At 39.2% G+C, this 27,126-nt stretch overlaps 1 protein-coding gene across 1 annotated transcript in view; it reads right to left on the bottom strand.

Moving 5' to 3' along the window:
- Positions 1–1,787: 1,787 nt before the first annotated feature.
- The window catches only part of Dclk1 (doublecortin like kinase 1), a 325,307-nt gene continuing 299,968 nt past the window's right edge, over positions 1,788–27,126 (bottom strand). Inside the window, exons 16-17 of the mRNA XM_076871894.1 lie at positions 19,620–19,733; positions 1,788–1,952 (exon numbers count right to left, since the gene is read on the bottom strand). Coding sequence (XP_076728009.1) covers positions 1,788–1,952; positions 19,620–19,733 — 279 coding nt within the window. The remainder of the gene's footprint in view (positions 1,953–19,619; positions 19,734–27,126) is intronic.

Below are 27,126 nucleotides of genomic sequence, written 5' to 3'. Positions count from 1 at the left end.
AGAGGGAAAAATTAAACCCTTAATAAAAGTGGAAGAGCGAAAAACCTAGGAGTCTTGTGTTGCAAAGGCAATGAGATGTGATTTGATAATCTATCAGAGCATAGACCACAATTTAAGGATTGAAGGGTAAAAAGCAGCAATTGAAGTTCAGTGTGAATTTGGAAACAAAGAACTGAATATAGAAATGTAATTCAGAAAATTTTTTAAGACTCTGTGATATTAAAGTATATTCAAAACTGAGGAAATAAGTGCTGCTCAGCCATCCAGATGCAAATTTCATGAGATATCACTCACTGATTATTTTCTGTATCAAGAGCTGAGCAAATCTTAGGAGGACATTTGATTTGGGACCCTGCCTCTCCTCCTCTCTGAGTTCTGCTGTAATGAACAGGAAATGGTAATCCCCTGTTCTGAAATGGGATATGTTCCAGAAGAAACCCAGGCCTGGAGTTTCTCCTACCAGTGAGAGATTTGGTAATAGGAGTGGAAATTCAGGTCTCAGACAGGACTTAGTCCAAAGACAGGAAAACAAATGTTTCCGCACATGGTTAATGATAGCGGTATATTAAAAAGAAAAATAATCTTGGGGAATGGAATTTTTATCCTTAGGACCATCTTCTATGTTATATCCTGCTCTTCCAGAGAGACTATATAAAGGTGCACATGGAATTGGTTTAGAACATTCTGGATTGTGTTCCTACCATGCTTTCTCTTCAGCCACGTTGCAAATCCCTTGCATCTAGCTCTACGGTGCCCCAGCTCTTCCGTGAATGGATTTCATACTATGTGTGGATTTCACACTAATGACCACAGAACCATGAAAAAAAGCAGATGAGAAAATGTACAGGATCTTCTTTCCTCTTTCCATTTGAAATCCCAGCCTTATTGAGCACCTGGCAGTTTATTGCTCTTTTCCACCAGTTGTTTCTTTCCTGTAGATGTTTGATACTGAGCAGACAGACCCTCCCTCACCAAGCACAAGATAAGCCATGGTGATCCCTGGAGGGTCTGTGCTGGCACTAGCAGCAGCTGATGTAGAAGCAGCATTTCTGAGGCGTCACCAGTACATCTTTGTATGGAGACAGTTTGCGGGGAGAGGGCACCAACAATTTCCTGGGTCAGGCTGTTTGCCACAAACCCAATTCCCTCCACTCCCCACCATGCAGGCCTCACTGCAGCAGATGGTTATACTTCTAAAGAAGAAAAAAAAAATTCCCTTTTCCTAATAGGATCATGAAGAGGAAAGAGGGGTGCATATGCTGAAGTTATAAACCTGCCATGTTCTAAACCCACAGAAAAGGACAAGCAAGAGATCATTCTAGATCCCCTTCTTGTCTGGACGTTTCAGCATTTTAATAACACCCCTTGATCTGCAGCAAAATCAAGAAACATGTGCATGTACATCCAAAGGCCTGAAAAATTCCCCAGCAAGGATTCTCAATAAAATTCTATGCACTCAGAGGGTTAACATGTGCTATATTACATACTGCAGATCCTAACTTGACTGATGAAAACATTCATTGCTTCTATGATTAAAAAAATTTGCAAATTAGCTTTAACCCTTTGAGGACCCTATTAGCAGCAAATTAACCATCTTCACAAACGACACGTGCCATCTCATCCAGTAAAGGGAAATCGCTACAAAGATACCCGAAAACACACTTTCTCTTCTGCCATTCAAGCACTGAGCGCTAGATAGATCAGATGAAACTGTTTCACATAAATTTGGGGGAAAAAAATCTCAGAGTCTCAAAGGGTTAAGCTAGGACTTTGAGTAAAAGGGCTTATTAAAAGGGCGAGTTGGGGGAGCGAACAGTCTCGGAGGAGCTCGGGGAGTAGTCTTCCGATTCCGAGTTGAGTTCTGGCGGAGCTGGCTGCGCCTTGTACCGGCTCCTCACATCCTGGTTGCGTCTTCGTCGGAAAACCTGCCTCTCCTTATCAAGAGCGGTGGTCTAGCAGGGGCATAAAATGAGAAAGAGGACAATTAGGCCGAAGGCAATGGCAGGAGGAACTCTTTCTAGAACTTCCTGAAGTTGGAAAGATACGCTGGCCAAGTTAACCTGTCCGTTGTGGCTCGTGTTTGTCAACAGTCGCCACGGGTCGGGGAACTCTTTGCTCCCACCAAAGGTGCTCCTTAGACATCAGCAGACACAGGCAGGATGGATGATGTCACAGGTTGGAACTCTCCCTGGACCTCCCCAGGGCTTCTGCCACCTCCGCATCTATTACCCTTGGTGGCTCCCAGGCTGGCCAGGGACATCCCTGTGGCCAATGGTAGTCTCAGTCTTTTTGTGTGTGGCGAGTAGGGACGCTCCCCGGGCAGCCCTGATCAACATGCAGCTGAGGCCAGCTGAATAATAAAGATGAAAAGGTGATGAGGTTGCTTGACAAGAGAACAGAGCCACAAGCTCACCCTGTTCTTTTAGCGCCCCCTTCACTTCTAAATGATTAATACCATTATCTGTTATCTTATCATCTATTGATGAGGAGGAGTGTCTGAATATCTGAAATTGAGCATGGCTTTAAAGGCAATTAAACCAAATGGAAGCTTTTCCCTTCGCAAAGTTCACTTGGCAACGTTCATTTTCGTCCTAGCATGTGGCCGTTTGTGAAAACTGTGATTCGCTTTTGTAGGTGTTTCAACTCCTAGCTCTCTGCCTACCTCATTTTCCAGAGGAAACCTCAGATGATCCCCAGGATGTTATCTGACTATAGCTCTGGAAGTTATTACGACATCAGAATGAAGAACAGCATGACTTCATCACAGATTTAATGGGTGTGGGGAGGAATGGGGTCATTATAGCGAAACCTTACACAGAAAGCAGAAGAGCAGGTACAAAGCCTGAAGAAAAATATAGAACACATATAAAAGTCGAAGGCATGCTTGTTTGAAAGTCCCTCTTTAAAAGGTTGTAGCCTGGAGGTTATTCTGCTTTTAAGAGATTACTTTTCCTCTATAGGGATATATGCCTCCATTTTTTCCTCTTGAAAATTTACTGTTAGCTTCTTCAAAGAACTGAGATAAATTTATAGCCAGCCTGGTTCTGAGAACAAAGTGAAAACTAAGCCTCTCATACAGTTGTGGTATAGCATTTAGAACAATCTTAGATCTAAAACGGAGCAATCAAAGTCCCAAAATGAAGTAATAAAGAGAGAAATAGAGACAGAGTGTAGAACCAGTATAGTAAATGGCTTCATTAGCCTGAACCGTTCTACTTTAAAAACTATCCACACACTAACAGTGTTACAAACCAATGAGGACAATAAACTTTAATAACTCACTTCTCATTTCACTAGATAGCTAATACTGTGATTCAATAACTAGTTTGTTGAAATGTCTACCTTTGATTTTTCTACTTGTTGAATTTTTAAGGACCCTCATATATGTAGTTCTTTGTCTTATACTCATCGATTTTATGATATTTTCAGCATCTTAAACCTAAATTCCTAACTTTATTTAAAACATTGTAAAGTTACAACACATGGTATTCTGCTTTCAAAGCAAACTGAACATGTTCTGTTTGTGTGGAGTTGAATGTTTGTAAAAAACAGATGTCTATTTAGTCTGACTTACATAAAAAGCATTCTGTTGTTAATCCAAGGGTAATATAAACTCTTCTCCTGGTCATAAAAATAGTTCTATTTCTACCTTCTTGAGGAAGAAAAAAAAGTCGCTGGTGTTGGGCTGAATTCTGACTAGTGAACACAGGCAGTCAGATGTGGAAAAGGAAAGCACACAGGGCCTGTGGCCAGGAATGGCATGTCCTGCCTGTCACTGACTGTGAGAACCATTCGCTCAGTTCTCTTCATCTGTTAAATAAGGACCTGGAATAATTTTTTTCCCTTCCTTGAAGAGTTGCTGTAGGTAACATGGATGTATAACTGCTTTATAACACTCAAGACTTCCATAAATGTAAATTATTAGTTTTTTATGTAAACGAGTATTTTTAAATTAGATAACTGCAGGTCACAAGAAAGGAATGCAAAATTACAATCTAGAGGACTTTCCCTCCCTCCCTCACTACATTGGCACTGTCTTGATATTTAATATACCTTTCCATTCAATGATTCAATAACTGACTTGTTAAAATAGACATCTACGTTTCATTCTTCTTGTTGAATTTGTATAGACTTCATAGATGCACTTTTTGGTCGATACCTATCAATTTTATGATATTTAGGAAAATCCACTCAGTTATCCAAATCACGCTCTTGGCTGCAGTCACTGAAATAGGACATTTCTCCACAAATACCATAATTCAGTTTATACAGAAGCTGGTGACCTTAATATTAAGTCCATGCCTAGATGATCCCATTATTCTCATTTTCACCTTCATTTCTTTAAATCCTTGGAAGGGCAATCATATTTTCTTTGTTACTTGTCCCACTACCAGAGAACTCTTGTCCTGTTCCTGTTTAAATGGGTCAGTTCTGCCCACTCCTGCCAAACTTCCTAGTTAGCAGCTTTCTAAATGTTCACCTCTGTAGATGAACTTTCATGCTCAAATGCTCCTGAACTTTCAATTGCATGGTTTCCCAGTATTCTCATGACACTTATTCCTGGAAAGATACCTGGGTCATGAGCACGTGTCATGGATTAAAGGTGGCTGTTTCTATTAAATCTATAGACTTAGAGTTGAAAAAGGCTGTATAATGCTTCCTTGTCCAATGCTGGCTCTGCACAGTCAGGGAACTGAGGCCCAGGCATGAGGAGAGAATGGCCCATGTTGTATTGCTAACTGGGAATAGAACTCACTTCTGCAGAAGGCTCAAGCAATTCCTTCCCATTTACTCTGAAATCTAATGGGACAGAATAAAATGAAGTCCTTGCATTCTAGTAGTTCCCCCCTTCTCCCATTCCATCCACAGTGGGCTGAGAAGATCCTGAGCACAGGGACACCAAGGGCCAAAAACAAGGGTGTTCCCATGCTGCTGATCAGAGAAAACTTTCTTAGGAACAGTAGGTCAGGATCCACTGAGTCCAACCCCATTCTAAATTTAGGGGAGTGTAAACTCCTAGGGAGATCTTGTTCTTGTGACAGAGATGTAGTTTCCTACCCATCCAGGTCCTCCTAATAGTCTCAAAAAAGACTGTGACTAACGTTGAGTGATCCCAACTGATTTACTCTCTCTCTCTCTCTCTTTTTTTTTTTTTTAAATTGGAGAGGGTTTCTCTATCCACAGGCCTCTGCTCCCTGGGCTACTCTATTCTCAGCTCCGTGGACTGGTTCATTTTAGAAAGTCCTTCCTTTTCTGTTTTTACAACAGTCTGGTACGTACTGCTATTACTCTGCATCCTGCCTCCACTATCAAGTCTGTTTTCTTCACCATACTGTAAGCTTCTTTGAAGGGCCAAGATCAAATCTTGGGCATCCTCTCTGTATTCTCCACAGTTCACACAACAGATACTCTATAAACTTTGTGGTTTTTGAAATATTGGGCAGTCCAACAGAGGTCACCGATTTCTCTATGGAGCACCGAACCCCAAGTACCTCCTGAACACAGCTGTCAGGTCAATTTCCACAAGGTTCAATTTATTTACAATTTCTCATAACGTCCAATTCCTTCTCCTAACCTTGGCAATGTGCTTACAATGAAAACTTCCAGTGTCTAGTTCCTGTTATTATTCACAATTATACTGTGACATCAGTTGGTTTTTTGTCTCCCTTTGAGCAGACACTGGATTTTCTAGTACAGAATCCATTTACTCTGCTACCTCTATTAGCCATTTTTAAATTTCCCTTTGAACACCTCTTCACTTCCATACTCTATGATTCCAGTAAAGGTGATCTTCGCCCATCTCTGGGGGTAGGGCAGGAGTGGGTTTGTAACCTAGGAACAAGCCCAAATTAACTTCATTCCCTGACACCCATGATTGGCTCAGGTGGGGACACTACCCAGTCATAGGACACAGTGAGACTTTTGCTAGGATTTCACTTTTACAAAGAACCCCAGCTTGGAGCTGCCTCTCACATCCTGATACCATGTGGATTTAAGATTAAAGCCAACTTGGAAGCAGATTTGAAGGACAAAAGGAAACCAAGCTTTGAACGAATCCATCCATCACACAAACCAGATCCTACCCATGGACCTTTCTGGTTATGTAAAATAATAAATTAGCTTCTTGCTTAATCCAGTGTGGCTTGGGGCTTTTTCCCTTACCATCAAAACAGTCCTGCCATAGCTCTGAGTGTACTTTAGTCATTGTCACCTCTGAATTTTGACTCAAACTGTTCACCAACCTGAAATGACCTCTCACCCACTGCATCACAGTTTTTTTCCCCCTAATACCCCAGGCAATAATTGTCTTGGTTTTGGCACTTAATTGCACACTGACTTCTTATTATCTTTTCTGTGCACATTTCTCCAACACCATGTAAATTCCTCTATGGTACAGTTTCAAACTTCCCTACATTTTCCAGAATGCTTAGCAGATTGTGGTATACATATTAGACATGTATTGCATACTTCTTAATTAATATGTGATTTTTAGGTGATTATGTACTTTCTGAATAATGAAAACACAAAATAGAACCCCCCAAAACTCTATGACACAAAAGAGTAAGAAGTTGAAGTTACTGAGTCAATACTTATGTATGCAATTTGTTTCTAATGTCAAATTCTTATTTCAGATAAAGTGGATATTCTCTTATACTAATGCATTTACCCACTCAAAAACATCTCCTCTTGTCCAAGCTCTTATCACAGAAAGCAGTGTCATTTGTCTTTGGAGTTTTAATTGTGGCTGTAAAGTTAACTTGCCTCCCACACCTATGCATTCACCCTTTACAACTGAATTCTGTAGCCCCTGAATACAGTTCAGGAATGAAGAATTCAGCAAGAAAATAGAATATATAAATATATAAGCTGTTATATAATTTTGGGGAGATACTATCATTAAAAATGTAGTCCAACTGATACCCCGAAGCATTTAAAACATAATTTGTCCTCTGAAGGGTTGCACCACAAACTTAAATTCTGGGCCTTTTCAACTTTTTCTGACAAGCAGTCTTACTCTATATTAATCACAAAAAATTTCCAGATGTCATTTTTTTTTTTTAATTCAGAGGGACTCTACCATTGAGCCAGATTCCCAGCTCTTTTTATTTTTTATTTTGAGATAGGGTCTCCCTAAATTGCCCAGGTGTGTACCACCTATCTTTGTAAAGTGAGTATGTCTTCAGGTACAGGTTTGATGTTCCATTAACACTTCAAGACTTCCTAACAGGTTTCTTACTTTATTAGTTGTTTTGTTCATGGTTTGTAGCTTTGGTGGAATGGGCATGCGTGGACTTGCGGTAGAAATCTCAAGTGTCTTCTCTGTAAGTTACCACTTCATTAAGAGTTCCTGAGAGAACTGCAGACTGTGTTATCACATTTTGGTGCTAATTATCACAGGTTAGAGGGGAGTAAGAAATCTCTTGAGATTCTGGTGTTGGCCAGTACCACCAAATGAAGCTCTAACCTAGTTACTTTAAATATGTATGTAATTGTGACCATTCTGGTGTGTATTGGGAAAGAACTAGTAGTTGATTAAATGGCATGGAGAAATGAACTAATATAAACCTGTTATACACAGGAGAAATGCTGTATATGCCTACCTCAAACTGTAAGCCTTTGACTATCAAAAAGCCCCTGGTAACTACTAGAATAAGTGTGAAATTGAATTCTAGTAAAATAATGCTGGTAATCTCAGCTTGTACTCAGGTGGTCACATGCATGGAAGTCTTAGAGAAATTAATATCCACCATGTTTCAGTACCTGCTATAACGCCAGGCATACATAAATAAAAGGCAGTGTCTGCCTAACCAGGAGATTTATTCCAACAATAGATCTATCTAATGAATTTGGCCAGTGGCCTGTTCTGTTACAACAAAATGATGCTATCTTCCACACAGTGCTTAGATATTTTAAATCCTTGTTTCCTGATATTAAATCTGGAAATTAGCATAAATTCACGTGAACTATCCATCTGGTATATCCTATGCAATGCTAAAGGGAAATTTTAGCAATACAGGAGGAAGGTCAGGAAGGAATCAAGAATATGAATTGCAGCATTAGTTTTGTGTTTGCTAGTCAGAATCACCCCATATCTCCATAATGCTTGTCTTGTCTGGTAGCTTTAGTTTAATCCCCTTGGAAACAGCAGTAGGTAGTAGTCAGGAGAATTAGCTTTTTGTCCTAGCTCAGCTAATTATGTGACCTTGGACTTGTTTTCTAAACACACAGAGCCCCAGTTTCCACACCCATAGACTGAGGAGGCGGGGCTACCACTCATGATCTCTAGGGAGACGTTCACCTATGAAATTCTATGCATATGCTTAATATCACCATCAATCTACCATAATGGGTTACGTTTTTCTCTTAGCAAACAATAGGCCTTAGAGTCTATGGATCAAAGATATTTCTGTTCTGCAATACAGGCAGGATTCACAAGGGATGTACCTCATTTTAGTTGTGAGGCAATGTTTTCTGTCACAGCAGTAATTATTGTATTTAAGTAACTGCATTTTTCAGAGGCAAACGTTGACTGCTTTTCCCTTTTTGCTTTTCTTAATTTATTGCTAGCCATCACAAATAGTCTCCATTTCATTAATAAAAGAACATTATTGTGCATTTTGCCTTTTAGCCCATCCATTATTCATACTACCTAGGAGACTGAACCGGGGATGCAGCTGCTGGGGCATTAATCTCAGGAACCCTCTCCTTTGCTTACCCTCACTCTGTAGGGACTCAGTTACAATTTGCTTGCCATTTTGGAAATGTTTTGCTTGCTAGTAAAATTAAACTGACAAATCGATTGAAATATTCACCTTCCTCATTTTATTGGGCTTACTGTCATGCTTATTGCAGTTCTGTTTTGTTTTGCTTTCAGATCCTTTTGGGGCCTTGGCAGGATCTGCAGAGTATCTGGAGACCTGGCATGGATTTTTCCTAGAGTAAAGAAGACCATTAAAATGACAAGAGGCAGCCTGTGTGGGATGTGGTTGAGTTGCCTTCCATGCTACTTTGTAGGTATGACTCTCTTAAATACTATTCCTCATTTTCCTGGGAAAGCTGACCCGGTGCTTCTGTATCAGCAGTCTCAAACATAGGCTTCTTCTGCTGAGCCAGTTTTTAAGAGAATCCCCATTAGCCCAGGTCTACACTTGGGATTCTGATGCCTTCCCATCAGAGTGTTATAGTCACTTGGGGGTTGAACTCAGGCCTTCAGTGGACAAACTGCCTATACGGCCTCTGCCTGGCAGCCCATTCTTTCCTACAGAAGCCAGAAGCTAAGCAGAGTTCTCATGGTGATTTCTCTTCTTCATTCTAGCAAGGTAGAAATCACAGGGATTGTTTGTCTTAAGAAAATCTATAAATATTTAGAATTTGTTTAGCAGATAATAGAATAACTCCTTTTATTGCAAAAACAAATTTAGCTTTTCAAAAGGCTTACTTCTGGGTTGGTAAAAATGGAATTATATTATCCTAGAGCATCTCATGTGACTTGATTGCCCACATTTTAAAGTATCGCAAACCCTTCAAAACATATCTATCCTGAAAATCAGTGGAAGAATAGTCCCATCTCTGGACAGTTCAACATTTTGCTCATTCATTTAACAAATATTTAGTGAAAGCCTATTCTGTGCCTGGCATTCTTCTGGGTGGTGGAGATAGTTTTAGCAAGTCCAAAGAGTGATCTAATGGAATAAGCATCATTACACGGGGAGGATCTTTACAGATCTTTACAGAGATCGTTACAGAGTTGGGAAGATTTTTCTAGGAAGGGTCAGATAGTTAATAATTTAGGCATTCAGGCCATATAATTCTCTGATACAACTATTCAACTTGGCTATTGTAGAGTAAAAGCAGCCGCAGGCAATTTGTATATGGATGTATGTGGTTGTGTTCCAATAAAGCTTTATTCATAAAAATAGGCAGTGGCCTACATTTTGTCAATTGTACCCTAGAGGAGAGTTACTCAAACTTACATCTCATTGGGAATTTTTGGTTCTGGCTATTTTAAATGAAAATTCTCATGAAAAATAAAAGTTGCTCAGTAATTTATCCTAATCAGAGCATTAAAAAAAAAACAAAACATGATTCTACCTTAGTCACACATTCTTTGATCTTGAGAGAGATCAAGTTTCTCAGGAGACTGCCTCTGCTCTAGAGTGGATATTTTTTTTTTTTTCTTGGAAGTGAAGAAAACACAAAGCTATTTTTTTGGGCTGGGTCTGTGAAGACTTTTGTGCACACACAGCTCACCATGGATTTGGAAGCCAGATAATACTCTTCTCCTGTTTCTAACTGGGGGAAATTGAAAATCAGAGAAAGAAAGAATATAACTTGCCCAAGGTCACTCTGCAGGAAGCAGGGCAGACTAGATCCAAACCCAAGGCTCCCTGACACCAAAGCCACAATCTTTAAATTCTTTCCCACATATTCACACCTGAGAAAATGTGAATCACATCAATGAGTTTGATAAGGAAATTTTGCAAAATATGGCAGGAATGAGTATGTAGAAAAGAATGTAGATGTTCACTGCTAAATCAAAAAGAGGGAAACCAATGTCAAAATTATAATACCACATGATAGTCAACCAATATGGAATCATCAAGAATCTCAGGAAAGTGTATACACTCTCAATTCAATTTACACCCAATGAATAAGGGAATGCCATGGAATTTACTTATTTCCAGTGACAAATACATTAAGTTAAAAATAAAGATTCATATATGTTGTTGGAATCCCCTCCAAAGGGACCTCTGAAAACAAAAACAAAATGAGTCAAAACTACACCTCAAGGAGCAAGCCACTTGTACTTGGGTTCCCAGTAAACAACACTTGGTAAAACAACACTGATGACTCACTATTCCCTTGTTTATTTCAATGACTGTTTACAATATTGCAATAGGCATAGGACTGGCTCACCTTTTAAACTTCCTGAATTAACTCACTCCTGGGTATCAAGGTACAACTGCAAGACCAATCCTCATTACTTTCCTGAGACCTCTCGGTTATTGTAGTTTGAGTTTATAAAACTTAATCTATGCTTTTTTTATGTGTTAAGCTTAACATCAACCCCCTCTGATGCCACCACCTTTCTGATACAGAGGGAGCCTCAGAAGGTCATGGTTGGTCATGGTCAATTCCTTGCTGGAACAGAGGCATCTACACTGCAGTGCACTCAGTGGAGAACACCTTCTTGAGGCCCAGGTGACTTGCCACCAAGCAGCCTGCAACACAACATTGCAAAGTTCTGTGTGCATTGGGGGCTGCTGGCCAAGGTTCACCCCAGAGCCCTTCTCATACCATGCTGCACTTCCTTCTAGCTTCCATGGGAACAGTTCTTTCAAACCTGCACCGAGTGAGATGCATTTAACTGACCCCATTTCTTTTAACAACCGAGCATGACAGCATTTAATAGCCTTGCAAAGATGGCACACGGCTGCCACCGCTCTGCCTCATTACTCACTGTTTCAGGATAGTGCTGAATCCAATATGCATCCAATATGCACATTGTAGTCACGTCATGCCTGGGAACCCAAGTACCCTTTTGTCCTAGTTCACTTCCCCATTTCATCTTATTTAGCATTTTTAGCTTATGTCTTGTTTTGATATTTGCTTTATTTCATTGGGTTATCCCATTCTGGCTGGTGCCCTGCTCTGTGTGCTGAAGATGCAGAATTCTTTCCTGCATGTTGTTGGCTACAGCACCTGCCACAGTGACAGCTTCAGCTGAGAAAGGTAGAAATGTATGTGACCGTGTGCCTTTGGATAAGGACACATTTTTTTAGGAAGAAGAAAATGTAACAGAATTAAATGCTTTTCAATGGTTTGCAGCAGAGGAGAAAATGATGGCTTCATGGGCCCTGGGAGTGTGGAATAGCCCAGTGAACTTGTTCATAGGACAGTGTACCCCCTGGACTCTGGTGACAGGACTAAAATCTCCTGGATAAATGAGTCAACCACAGGATGTTGCTCCCTAGTTGAAGTTTGCAAGCAGTTAGGAGGTGGGAGGATGAAGGAGAGAAAGAGGAAAATGGACCCCCACCATTCTTCCACGTTATTAAAAAGTCAATTAAGGGGATCATGCCAATTCTGGGCACCCCAAGGAGATGGTTTTCCCAGCCTATTCCCTCATGTGGGCTGCTTTGCGAAAAGCAAGTGTGATTCCCAAGAGTTCTGCTCAGGCTAGTGAGAACACCCACAAGCACTTGTAAACACAATTGGGGAGCGGGGCTGTTTGCCTATAAGGATTGTTTATGTTAGAAAGTTGGCTGACACCATGGTTAGACAAATGCTCCCACTTCTGTGGAGATAAAAGGCAAGCATTTGCCAACAGTGAGGAGTGTGTTCGTTCTGCGGCTAAATGGCATTATAAAACTTCCTAATTAAGCATAGATGCCGATGAGATTTTAGCATCATTTCTCCAATTTAGCTTTACATACTGGGTGCGCTGTTCAGTACAACATTAACTATAAACATTGTTGTTACTGCCCCCAGCTGGAAAACAGGGCAGTTTATGTGTGGAAGAATAAAGAGATTATCTCCCATCTGCTCCTGCCCATTATTCAGGGAAATGTCATTTTGTCCGCTGAAGGGAACCATCACTAGGATTTTAGTTAAATGGCCTTTTTATATGTGGCGATGAGTATTAATTATTATGTTTACTTGGTATTTTGCTCCCATCCTTAATCCTACAAATTTAGTAATTTGATTTCTAGAGATTTATCTGTTTTTTGAAATTAGATGAGTTTAGGTGTATAATTTTTGTTGCTCAAGTATGCACAATTGTCATTAGATATATTGGATGCCTATTTTTATTTGTATATCAACTTTACACATATATTTCTGGTTAAAATGCTTGAGGCTAGGAGACATGATTAAAAAAAGGGTGGAGTATAGTGTGATTCAATTTATATAAAGTACAAACCAGGCAAAGGTAATTAATGCAGATAGACTCAAGGGTCAATGTTTATCTCTGGGGCAAAGTGACCCTCCTGGAAGGGTCTGGGGAGGGTGATCCTGAGGTGCTAGGAATGTTCTATGCTGTGTTCAGTTTGTGAATCTCCATTGAGATGGGCATTTTTTTTTTTTTTTGGCAAATCATGATTAATCCACCCTCCCCTTCAAAAAAATAAAGAATAAATAAGGTTCTTTCTCCATCTATAGAGCCAGTTTACTTAGGTAAATAAAAAGGTGGATGTGCAATTTGTAGGTGCATATCAATCCAAAAGATACAAATAGACACAAATGACTTAAAGATGTCTTAATGAAGCCTGGGTGTTTTCTTGCTTTAAGCAGTTTTGGGAGTTATCATGATGGTAGTATATTTCAATAATTTGTCTGAAGGTGCTCATTTTTGCTTTCCTAAGTCCTTTTCGTTGAGTGCTTAATTATATAAAATTAAATTTTAAAATTATACATATATATCACATATTTATATTTTTTGGTAAAATTTGGCACACTAATTTATGAAACTGCCAGATGACACTATATTTCTTCCAATAGGCTCCATTGTTTAGGGAAACAAATGCCAAAACCAGCAGAATTTTTCTTGGCAAACACTAAGATTTAGAACATTACCTGGAGATGATTTCAGAGACATTAAGATGAAGAAGAGAAGTTCCTTAGAACTTCTCAGAGTTCATTTCTCAATCCATCAAAAACCATCCTGCTTGTGGATAACTTAAATAGACACATTCAATGCCCCTTGCAGGAAATGCTAGGGCCATTGACTGGACTAGAAAATGATGGGATAAAATTCTTTAACCCAGTTAATAAGAAAATCAATATTTCTCATAGACTCTTTTGCTTGAGCAGATAGGCCAGCTAAATAATCTGACAGTTACAAAATATTGAAAAGTGAATTCATGCAATAGCTAATACATAGAGGGATTTCCAGGGGGGAAGAGAGGTAACAATAAAACAAAAACAAAACAAAAAGGTGGAGAATTGGAAAACACAAGCTTACCAACACACACAATGCATTCTATAGCCCACTGTACTTGGAGGCGCTTCTACTACTAACGTGGAAATGCATTGTTTCATCCATCTAAGAAGGTCAAGGTTGGGCTTGATGACTTTAAAATGACAGTATACTTCTATAGAACATACACTAATGTGCTGTTTTTCTTCCATTTGTAAAGGGACAGAATAGCACTGCAAAATCATTGTTTAAATTAACAACATCAGGCAAATGCTTTGGCATCAGCACTAAATATACTGTCCTTTTAGCCATAAGGGAAATTGATACTGAGCATGTGCAATGGAAAGAAAGCTGGCAAATGTCAGTGTGAATAATGGGTGAAAAAAAGGAATGAGGGGGTGTGGCATCTCAATCAAGATTAAAATGAAACTGATAAAGCAGCATATGGACTGGATAACAAATCAAAAGCATGTTTATCCACTGAAGGAACTGGTTAATGGAGACTGCCAGCACGTTGCCATGGAAACACTGACTGTTGAGCTGCACCATCTCATACCTTATCCAATACATTCCTGGTTGTTGGTAGTAGTCCAAAGACCCTGATCTCTTGATGGTAAACCCGTGGTCCAGCTGAGCAGAGAGAAATGGGGCAACTCAGTGGATCAACATTGTGCTAAAGAATTAAGACTCCAGACCAAGCTGTTCTTCATTAACTACATAAGTATATAAAGTGACGATGTCTCTTCTGCAGGATAACTAGCTAATATCTTAAATCTGCACATTGAAAACAAAAAGGCAAGAAAAGACACTAATCCCTCATGAATATCTTGGAGGCCATTTTGTTGGAATAGATCTAGTTTGTCAAACAAGTTTCCGAATGTGCATTTAATTGGCTTCTCGATTTCAAAAGTTTTAAACACTTTTTCATATTGCCATATAATAGAAAAGCCTTTATAATTAAGTAAAGTACTGAAATCAGCTTTAGCCACCTAAGAGAAAGCAGAGTGGAACTTCATCCTGCTCCCCCAACAGTAAAACCCCATTAGGTTTAAATTTGAGGGCTTCATATCTATGAAATTAAAGAGGGAAAGAATCAGGTTTGAAAACCCCACAAATCACAGCAATTTGGATTTCTTTAAGAGTTGGTCTTCAAAAGCAGAGCTACTCTTAAAGATGAATCCTAATTACATTTCTGAACTAAAGAGATAAAGTATAAAACAGTCAGTAAATTTTCTCTATGAAAATAAGGCAAATAAAATAAAATGAAAAATAATTTTCACTGTATATTAAAAAGGCATATGTACAGTTAAGTGCTTATGATTAACAAAAGGTACAATAATTAGAAGAACAGGGTAAATTCTCAAAATTGTTCACCTGGAATAAGATGTTAGCCTTTGACTACCTGGGAATAAAAGGTTTAATCTCGAAACCTGGAGAACAATAATCATGCTGTACGCCCACTTTCCCATTTTGCCCGTGATAGGATGCACACATTTCTTTAGGGAGAGGCCCATGAATTCTTTCAAGTGCTGCGTTGGTGTGATGCTCATGACAGTTTCTACTTCTAAATTCACAAAGGCATTTGCAAACCATGCCAGTGCACGAGGCATTTGAACTAAAAACTGCATAGAAAACTCAATGCTCTGATTAGACACTGGGTGATCCTACTGTTCATGGAAAGCATCGTGAGGTTTTTCATCTTTTTTTCAAAATGCATATCTCTTTTTCTTCAGGGAAAACAAAAACAAAACAACCAAAAATCGAAGGACACTTGCTTTTAGGAAGATGGTGTATGCATCTGTTTTAGGCCACAAAGATGGCTACAGAGTAACTGATTCTCCATTGCCATCTACAGGCAAAATGCCATATAACAGGGCACAAGGTCTTTTCAAAACTAAGCTTTTTTCAGTATCACAATCATATGCATGCTGATTAGAATGGATTTGTTCAATTAGACTGAAATGCTCTATTTGCATGAGCAAAATGCAAAATAAGAACTTTAAAGCATTAGGAAAATTATCGGTTAAAATAATAAACAGCATTAAATGGAGAAAAATAAATTGGAACTGACATCTTAGTCATCGGTTCTTCATCAAGCTGAGCAAATCTAATAATGCCTCCCTCTCCTCCCTCAGCTCTCAAAAGTCCACCGTTAAAATGTCATCTCTAATTCCACTTTATGTCTATAAATTGCATTTTAATAACCTTTTGTTTCCCTTTCTCTGGGGTGTGTGTGTGTGTGTGTGTGTGTATGTGTGCGTGCGTTTAAATCTCCCAACTACTGGGAAAGGTAGCAAAGGGACAATGGAGTCTTTCTAAGAGGCAAAATGCTGCAATTCTAAGGACAGCCACGGGTCTCCACCTAATCACATTGCTTGACCCGATGTCAGAACACCTTTCCTCTTTTGGAAGGGCCCTGTGATCCCTGGGAACCTCTAGCTGGTAATTACTCCCCGAGTCAACTTGAAGCCCACATGCGAGCTTCATATAAAGTTATCATTTGTGCTTCCTTTGGTCTTAATAATGTAGGGGGTGGGAAGCAGAGAAGGAAAATAAAAATGACAACATGAACAAAAACACTACAGTTCAGAACCATAAGCACATGTTTAACTGCGCTCGCATCATAAATTACATCCATGAATGGGGTCTGTCTGTCATGAATTTTTTTTTCTGTTTTTACTTTGAGAGAGAAAAAGTGTCATGAATTTCCTTATAAGTAGGTAGTGAGGTTTCTAACCAAGGAAAGAAAAGTACATCTTCGTAAAGACTAATTTAATTGTTGATTTGCCAAAAACAAAATCAAAAACAAACTGACACTATAATCTAAATAGTTTGAATTTTTTTCCAAGGGTGTACATTATTTCCAAAAAGTTGGTTCCATGATAGAGGCAATCTGAAATAAAATACATAATTTTATAGTCTCCTGGGGATCATATATGCTAGGGAAAAAAATTCTGTCTGAATGAAATTTACATTGAAATCAGCTACTTCTATCAGACAGAAGTCACGACTGTGTTATATTAATTATCGAGCTTCTTATGATGTGGACAAGCCAATAATTGTATTGAATTATTAAGCTGTCAAATGGGCTTCCTAGGATACACCATTTATAAAGGATATTTCTCCTATCTTCCACTTATATTCTGCCTCACAACAGAATATTGTTGTTCAGCAGCCATACTTAAGTTTGAAATGAAATATTATTTAATGCCAGGGTTCCTTTTTCTTGTGACAGACCCATAACATTTGGTCTTTGCTATTTAAGAATGGAAACATTTTTATGGGCTTATCCAACATTATTCTGAAAGTTAATAACAAAGGCAGCCTGGCTGGCTGGATTTCTATTTCCCAGCCCCACCCTGGGACTCATGACCTCCCTGGGGTCTTTGTGGAGGGCAGGGATGTTTATGAGGGAACAGCACCTTGGAGAAGGTGCATAAATTCCCATAACACGGCAGATCAGCTTCTCGGGAAACAGCCTCTGAAATTTACGTTGATATGCTCTTGAAATATTAATGATAGCAGTTAACATGTGAATCGTGTCAAAGAGCTCTTTTTAAGATACATTTCTCCAAAAAACAGCCAATTAATTTGAATCTGAGTCAAGTTGATAATTGTCTTTTAAAAAGTTGGTAGGTGCTGAACATGAAATAAGCCTGAGACAAATGTGTAATTCAGCATTACATAGGCCACCTCGCAGTTTATAAATATATTACCGTGCAGTTTCTATGGAAAACATGTTAGAGTCAAACTGAGAAATTTGCATTCAAAACTGCATTCAAAAGTGATGCAATCATATTTAGGAAACAAAAATCAGTGGACTTTTGATTTTCAAATACTAACTGGGATGTTTTGAGAGACATTTAGATGAAGTTTTAATAAACTTATAGATATTAGGTTTCAGAATTTATTCAGGTTTCAATAAGATTTTCCCCTCAAGTATGTGTCCTCTGTCAATTGAAAAACTGCCTTGAAGTTTCTGCCCCTAGTCGTTATAAGGACTCCCAGAACACTGCGAACAGACCATTATCAAGCAACCAAGGCAAACTCAACCGAAGACTAATTGAAATAAAAGACCAGGAAAAAAGAGAACAAAAACAAAATGACAGAGGTGGCGAAGGCACTCTCTCTAGCAGTGGTAAGCTCTGAGCAGGAGCAGTCCATTTCATGGACAAGCGTGCTGGCAGCCCATTCCAAAAGAAAATCGTGGACAACTGGAATCAAACACTTTGGAATGGACTCATGTCTTGAATGAAACAATGAAAACAGAGTTGAGGTGGTTGGATTTAGTTGAGCATCATCGTGAGACTGTCACTGGCCAAAATTGACTGAGCATTGGCTGGTAACAAACGCTGACCATAAATGGAAGACAATGGAGGACAATTTGAGTTTTCTTAGAAAGAACTAAAGAGAGGGCAAGAAGAACCCCTTGAAATTTTAAAACCTCAGCAGCACTGAGGAGCATCTGAAAGAGTGTGGATTCTATTTAGCACCATCTGTTTGCTCATGTGCCAGTTACCCACACACATGTAACTCACTATTGAAAAGGTTCAACTGAGAAACATGGAATGCACACTGTACCACAGCGAGTGTGCATGCATTTGTACCATTTGCAAATTCTGGAAGCCCATATGAAACATTTAGTAACCTAGATCTGGGATTGATTGTAGCATATAGGTTCCTTATTTATCTTTAGCTTTATTTAGAGCTTTAGCAAAACCAGAAAGGAAAAGAAAAAAAAAAAAAAGAAGAAGAAAGAAAGAAAATAGAAATACCCTTAGAAGGAGTTAAACATTCGGTATTGCTCATGAGCGTGAGGAATGTTGAAAAGCATAAATAATTTCTAAAAATTTGACATCGTGTCTTAAGTTCTTTGTTCAGAAAAGCAAAAAAGCTCAAGTGATTTCCACATTGAATATGCTATTAAAATTTACATACTCTGGGAAAAAGGAAATTATTAACTCAAGCAATCTGGGACTTGAATATATTCACTTTAGAATATGACACCAGGAAGTATGAGGTTTCATTATTTCTTGGCCCAATTTAATCTTTGCCTAGAGCAGATATCAAATTGCATGTAGTCTATATCTGCATGTATAGAACAGAAAGAAAAATGGGGGGCGGGGGCGGCCATATGCAGCAGCATCAATAAAATGGTAAATGGTAAAAGACTTCAAATTTTAAGAACAGAAATTTCCAAGGAGTAAGACATCATGACTTCATTGGGTATTCACAGCAATTCAGTCTTATGATGCAAACTTCTGATATATTTTTCTTTAGTATAAAGATCTGTGGTGTCCCAATCTCTGCCGGCTATGTTGTCTCTCTCAGCTTCCCCTCCCTTCTAGGTCCTGGAGAAAGGACACAGTGAACTCTCTTTTTTGAGAGCCAAAAAGTTTGCATTGGCTCAGAGTCCAGTGTGGGGGAGAATTTTTGCTTTAAAAAAATAAATTGTGAAATTAATATATACTGCAAGACACCCTGGAGGTGCTGGATAATGATGAGATGCCCAGGGAAATGATTTGCACACACACACACACACACACACATAAACCCCATACCTCCTCGTGTGCATTAAGTGGGTAGAGCTGTCTAAAGAAATGACCTGTTCTGCTGTTTCTGGGTGGAATCTCCTGAGTAATGTCTGTCTCTTAGGCAGGTTGCTTTTAAAAAGTTAGAGGTGGATATTTCAGATGCTTACTGCTATGACAGAAACTCCGGCTGCTGTGCTGTTCGGCTTGGGGCCTGTGTTGAAATGCTTCTTTATCTTTCCAGCTACTGACAGCTGATGTTCATTTTCTGGGAGGCCATCATCCTGGAGGGAAAAAAAAGAAATAAGAAAAAAAAAGTAAAGAAAGGGCAAAAAAAAAAAAAAAGATACATGGGGAAACGTGGCCGAAGTCTTCTAGTCCCAGGCTGTGATCTTAGATTTCTGGTGTCAGAAACAAAACAACCAAGGTCTTCCCATGAAACCTTGTTGGAAGTACTGCTTTGAGGATTCATTCATTTCTAGATCTGCCCTACAATTAATTTTCTCTGTGTCATCTGATCCTCAGAGATGTGTTTCTAAACTTAGAAAAACATCTAAATTTAATCTAAATCTTCTGATCTAAATTTGAAAAATCGACTTTCAACCTTGGCTCAAGGAACTATGTTAAAGAAAACGTTAATCCATTAAAAAATCATAATCACCTGCCTATCTGTTTTTCCTCTCTCTTAACCCATCATTTAGACCCCAAACCAAGGGAACTGGCAGACCTGGAATTGTGTATGACTGTAAATAAACTTAGTCTTGTTCCATAGCTACTCAATATCCATTCTAAAAATTCCAGACAGTCTTCCAAGGTAAAAATTGTTCTTTAAGTTTTAAATCCTTCTTGCTGCCTTCAGATCATCTGTTATTATGACATATTCCATATCAGAGCTCATTTCAACTAAGGCTTCTGCTCTCTACTGGAGCCATATATGACTGAGGCTGGACAAATTGCTCTCCTGCACTAAATACTGTTAGAATAACAATAGCCAGGGTCAAGTGTACACCACCACTTACTAGTTCATGATGAAAAGGCTGCATGGTCCCTGAAGGCAGAGACTATGGAATCCCCAGGTCTTATCCTAGAGCTGTGGCTTAGAGTAGATACTTAATAAATAATTATGGAGCAAATGAATGAATGGATAATACAATGTTTATTATTATCTGTTGAAACCAAAATCTTGGCAAGACTTCCTCATTTTTCTTCTCTCTTTCCTCTCCATTATTTTGCACTTCATTTCTTGGCTCTATCCAGGAAAATACATCTGATGTTCTGCAAGAAAGACATGCTTGCTCTTTTTGCATGAGCTGGTCTCTTCATAGGGGGTTTATTCCTTCTTTCAGCAGTTGGGCATTCACTTATTCAATGGACATTGACTGCAAGTTTACAGTGGACTAGGCATTGTGATAGGTGGTGGGAAACTGATAGCGAGCAAAGAGAATTATGGATCCTGCTTCCCTGGGTCCCATGTGCTCTCTTTTTCCTTGAAAACTTGGGTCTGAATGAATTTTTCTCCAATTAAGTATAATATATTTTAATGGCTCTTCTGTAAGCCCTTATGCTTTATCATTATATCAATTTGCCCTATTTATATTTTTTGGTGTTAAGTGATTTATATCTATCTATCTATCTACCAATCAATCATCTATCATCCTTTCCCTTTTGTGCCATTTCTTCCAATTTTTTTTTTATCTTAGAAGCACTTGGTTCAGTGTCCTGCACACAGTGGGCATTCAGTTTATGATATTCCTGGACATTCTGATTAATGACTAAGAGAAGTAACAGCATGTTTATTAGGATGCATCTGAAATCAAATCTGGAGGAAGAAGGTTTTCCAGCAATGCCGAGAGAATTTTAAAGAGTTCTGTGTTGTGTAAAGAGTTAGAAATAAAGTGAAGACCAATTATGGTGAGATGATATTTGGGGAAGGAACAGAAACAGGGACATATGTAGCACCTTGTACGTAAAGAGCTATGTTAGGACTGGCAGGATGTGGGAGGAAGAAATGATCTCTGCCCACTGAACCCTTCAGGCTAACTAGGAGAGAAAGTATGCACACACCATGTCAAATAATAAAACAGATCAAGATTAAAAAAAAAGAAAAAAAGATCTGTCACAAGGCAGCTTCGCCTCATGGCTCAAGCTAGAAACCCCAAAGGAATTCAGAGGAGAGAGGACACATTTCCCAATGTGAACACTCAGAACAGATTTCATGAGAGATATGGGATTTGACCTGGTCCTTAATGAAGGGGAGAAGACTGACAGGCAGAGAGGAGGGAAGGGGATATTTTGGTACACAGTGGGTACAAGTAGAAGCCACTTATTGCTTGCCAAGCAGTAAGTCAACCAGTTTATCTCTAGGTAAGAGTTTATGGGGAAGAATAGTGGCAGAGAAAGCTAAAAGAAACGGAAAAGACTGGACATAAGTAAGGACAAAAAACCCCCAGAGATTGAAGTAGTGGTCTCAATTAGGAAAAGGTGATGCTTTCTAATAAAAGGAATGTCAGTGTAGACCATCCAGTTGCTGACTCTACAAATAAAAGAGAAGTTGGATGATAATCACAAAGAATTATGTGATCTGGAGTTTTAAACATAAGGACAAATTCAGTGGTGTATATTTAAAAAATAGTGGATGAAAAACAGGTCTCAAGAATTTAAATCAGACAATCCTCTTAAAATTGAATTTGGAGGATATTTGAACATTTGACAAGGCATGAAATAATCCTGGAAGTCTGAAAAATATTAGCATCATGACTCTGGCATGTTTGGGGTTCAGTGTCCTGCACACAGTGGGCATTCAATTTATGATATTCTTGGACTTATTGATTAATGACTAAGAGAAGTAATAATGTACTTATTAGGATGCATCTGAAATCAAATCTGGAGGAAGAAGGTTTTCCAACAACGTAGAGAGAATTTTAAAGAATTCTGTGCTGTGTAAAGAGTTAGAAATAAAGTGAAGACCAATTATGGTGGGATGATATTTGGGGAGGGAACAGAAGCAGGGACATATGTTTAAAGGGGCCACCCTCCTACAGTGGTACCCCATAGGCCTCACATCCAACATGGTACATGTACTTTTAACCATTTGTTAATAGAGTTCCAAGCTACCTTGAGAAAATTAATTTATATGAACTTGCAATTATTTTGAAAATCATGATCAGGAAGCAGGCAGAGAAAGGTGATGCAAAGGTTAAATGTTAGTGGCCCTGAGCTAAGGATTGTACATGTATGATCTCCTTCATCCTTCATCTAGCTTCTACTATGTGTGTTCTTAGTCCCATTTTGAAGATGAGCAAACTGAGGCTCAGAAAAGTGAAATCATTTGTGCAAGGTCATACAGCTATAAAATGCTTGAGTCAGGTATCAATCAAATCTGAAAATGTTCATTATCCCATACCACTTTGCATTCATTAGCTTGGTGTCCAAAAGAGCCCCCTAAGTATTAAGTGAAAATACTCAATGAATCATCTTTTCCATGATGAAAATCACACAATGGTGAGAGGGAATGAAAACTGAATTAGGGGCTAAAAAAAAAACAAAAAAACAACCCAGAGAATATTTGTATTGAATGTAATGGAGCCTGGGAAGCATCTGAAGATCAGTAAAAGGGCTGCTGAGCATGACAGGGGAGGTTTCTTGTGGCATGTAGTTAGAAACTTCTATGTCACCTGAAGACTGGGTGTGGCAATGTGACCTAATAGGTTGGCTCTGGGATCCTGTGTGCATCAGGCAGTGCTGGATGGAATGAGGTTGCACTTTGCCGACAGAGTGGATCTGTGATTAGTGGAGACTGTTTAACAACCTGGGTGCAAATAAGGAGAAAAGCATTTGGGTTTCCATAGGAGCAGCCTCTATTTGACTTTCTGAGGGAGACTCATCTCTTGTTGAAAAATTCCACGCCTGTCTCGCTTCCTGACCATTGGTATCTTTCCCAGAAATTTGCTTTTACCCTGTTCTACCCCCACCCCGGTCCCCCGTCAGTTCTTGAGCTCAGAGTTGGCTTTCCTATCGTCTCGCAATGGACTTGGTTATCATTCCCCAGCCCTGTCTTGGTCCTAATCTCCTGTCAAGGTTCATAGCAACTCTTTTAGCTGCTGGGGCCTGGAGGTTCAGGCTTCCAGTTTTAAATTCTAGTGAAGGTTCGCGCTTCCCTGGGGTTGTTAGTTTATGTTGAAGCAACAAAAGTAACGAAACAACTCTCACAAGTTGTCACAGATGCTTCTGACTTCATAAATCTGAAAACATTTCAATGTTTTTTTTCCCCAATGAAATAAGGCATCTCATCTAAAGGAGGTAAAACACGCACATGTGCACACGCATACCATGACAACTCAAAAGTCTGCACCATTTCTCAATAAATTTCAAAGGTTTTCAGCCTAATTGGATTAAGAGACATAAACAACTGGCTTTGCAAGGATATAATCTGTACCTGAGCCATATGGATTGATGGCAGAGATTTAGCTAACTTACTGTCTTGCATCCATAAAATAAATAGGGCCATTAAAAACATACATTTTTATATATACATCTTTATCGCCATTATTTAGAAGAGATTATGTGCCAAAAATGTGCTATGAATTTTCTAAACGTGACAAACCTGGCAATATTTTACAAATAGTTGGAGTATTATTACCATACGTTCTGGTTTGGGAGTAGTTTCTGAAGTTTGACACGGGCTGGTTGTGGTTTGAGGTTAGTGGTTTTTGATTTAGAAATTCCCATCTACCACTTGGCAGAGCATTGCAACTGACAAGAACAAAATTAGTTTGCAAAATGGAAAATGAACTCTCACAGCTGTCTGCAGGAGACCCAACCTCCAGGTCTCCATTCTCTAGGGCTGGCTGGGGAAGAGCTGGGGGGAGGGTGGTGGGCTCGGATGTGAGGTCACTCAGTAGAGTGAATTTCCCTTTTTCCTTGGGGAAACCATCTCATGGGTCATGCATTAGAAAATCTTCCTCCCCTTGTGGATTTGGGTTTTGAATCATGGATCTGGTTTCCAGTCTATTCATTGCCAGACTCTATTGTTAATAATATCTGTAGATTTATGGGAAGCATGTCAGTCTGGAGTATTTTACTACCAGAATATTCTGATTCAGTTGAAAACAATTCCAAGTTCATTAAAGTGCTCTTCAAGGGCACTTCTATTTCACCCAGATTGTGCTGCCTCTTGGTTCTTGTTAACCATCCCCAGCTGCACAGAACCACAGCACCTTGGCCCTCTTCAGCATGAACCTGTGCACTCCTTCAGTTCACACTGCACTTGGGGAGAAAATGCAAAGTAATTAAGATCTACCTTAGAGCAAGGACAGGGTAAGATGCCCAAGTAAGAAGTTTGATGCATTATTACAGTGTCATTGAGCTTCACTTAATTCCTAACAAATTCTACCAGCACAATAAGATCAAGGCATTCAAATTTTTTTTGTGGGTAGGGCTGATTTTTATTAGTCAGCATGAAATATCCTGGGAGATTATCCAGGCTCCTTTTTTTCCCCCTTTTTCTCTTTCCTTTTGGAATATCTTGGCCTAGCAGTATCTTTTCAAAAGAGCAGGTAGGTAGGATAAAGGAGCTAAAATAAAATGTAAAGACTAGGAGGTGATAAGAAGTCTTGAAATGGCTGCACGACTTGACTTGATATATTCTAACCAGTCCTTCACATTAGAACAGTTTCTCAAACTTACTCTCACATTATAATCACCTTCCAAGCTTTGAAATTGCTGATGCCCAGATGCCAGTACAGGAAAATCAAATCAGAATCCCTGGAGGCAAAACCCAGCCATCCGACTTTGTGCTAGAGACTCCACTGAGCTTTATGCTAAACTCCTTTGTGCCTCAGTTTTCTTATCAGCAAAATAAGAAAAATAATTTGAGGTTAAAGAGACTCCTAGAATTATAGCAATCCAGAGGATTAGGAGAATAAAACAGGCAAAGGCGAGTTGGTATTCTGAAAAAGAAAATGCAATCAAAGCAAAACATTTGAAATATGATAAAATGATAATTTGATCCTTATTACAAAGAAGAAATTTTGTTTTGGCAATGTCTATTTGGTTTGTGGATTTATCACCAACCTACATTTTTTTTCTTTTTTGGTACTGGAGATTGAACTTAGGGACACTCAACCACTGAGCCATGTCCCCAGCCCTATTTTGTATTTAATTTAGAGACAGGGTCTCACTGAATTGCTTATTTGCCTCGATTTTGCTAAGGCTGGCTTTGAACTTGAGATCCTACTGCCTCAGCCTCCCGAACCACTGGGATTACAGGTGTGCACCACTGTGCCCAGCCCAACCTACATTTTCTTTCCAAAAAGCTTCATCAGGGGGCAAGTGACTCAACCTTCACCCTAATTCGTGGAATGATCTAGATATATCATTGCCTATTTCACTCTTATATGTGCCTAAATCCTATGGTTCTCCACTAGATGTGTAATAAGGTTAGTAAACTCAGCTGGGACAATGCCTGTTGGGGTTTCATAACTACATTAGATAAGTTGTCAGGAGAAAGAAAAGCTGATAATGTCCACATAACCTACATGGAGCTTATGGCAATCAAGCAGGATCATTTTTTGGGGTGAGGGGGCTCTCCTCCTTAATCAAGCTACTCTTAGGCCAACACTGATGACAATTTGCATTTCTTCAGCACGTGACAACAGGTAACAGAGTTGCTGCCCTGCTCAGACTCAAATTCTTCATGCATTCACTAAGTATCCATGTTGGTGCTGGGGCTTCAGAATGTCCTCTCAGGCCCTTTAAATATATGATCCTCTCTCTATCCTCTTTAGAAGCAAAGAAGTTGATCCTGTTTTCCCTATTCCACAGGCAGGAAAACAGGTTTGAAGGAAAGAAAACAACTTGCCCAAGGTCACACAGGTATTCAAGCTCCTTCCGGAAGTCTCTCTTCCTTTCCTATGCACTTGGCTGCATGTTGGTGATATCATTCTTTCAATGAGCTCACCAGAACCATCCACCGAGAGGCCATGCTCGTGACCCTTAGAGGACAAGGATACCAAGAAGTAGGGTGGGGTTTGCACCCAGAGTGTGTTAAAAATAAATGCGAGCTCAGAAGAAGCTCCTGGAACGAGGCTAAAACAAGTGACTTTTGCTGACTTAATTTTTAAAATTCTATTTCCCTTATGCTCTGTTTTCTGTTTCATAAGAGAACTGCCTTTTCAATTCCAAGTGTTCCAGGTGGAAAGGTCATCGTATAAGCAATAGAGAAAATTAGAACTAATGAGAGCGCAGGAAGAGCTCTCTGCCGACCTCCTTAGGGTTCACATAATTATTATTACCTCTCTCCCCCTTAGGGAGTATACTTTGTGGTGATCTGATATAATTTGATTGCCAAATGCAAAACGTCTCGTTAAATGGATATCCTTTTAAATCCCTAATTTATTTATTTTGATGGCCTGGTCATTCCTGTGTTGCACTCAGAGACCTCAACAAATGCTAAATGCTGTCTGTGAAAGCTTACATATTGTTTTGAGACAAAGAAAATAAGCAGTTTTCTGATTTAGTTGCTATGTAAAAGTATACATAGAAACTGCCTTCTTTTCAAAGGCAAAGAAGCAGTTTCTACATGAGGCATTCAAAAGGTTTTGCTAAAACCAATACAGATACTTTTCCCCCTTAGAATGTAGTCTGGTTGAATTATGTAAAGGGTATCTTTTTTTAAAA

The sequence above is a fragment of the Callospermophilus lateralis genome, chromosome 12 (genome assembly GCF_048772815.1).
Source record: "Callospermophilus lateralis isolate mCalLat2 chromosome 12, mCalLat2.hap1, whole genome shotgun sequence".
NCBI lineage: Eukaryota > Metazoa > Chordata > Mammalia > Rodentia > Sciuridae > Callospermophilus > Callospermophilus lateralis.
Note: the sequence above shows the minus strand (reverse complement) of the source record. Positions and strands in the feature narration are given on the sequence as shown.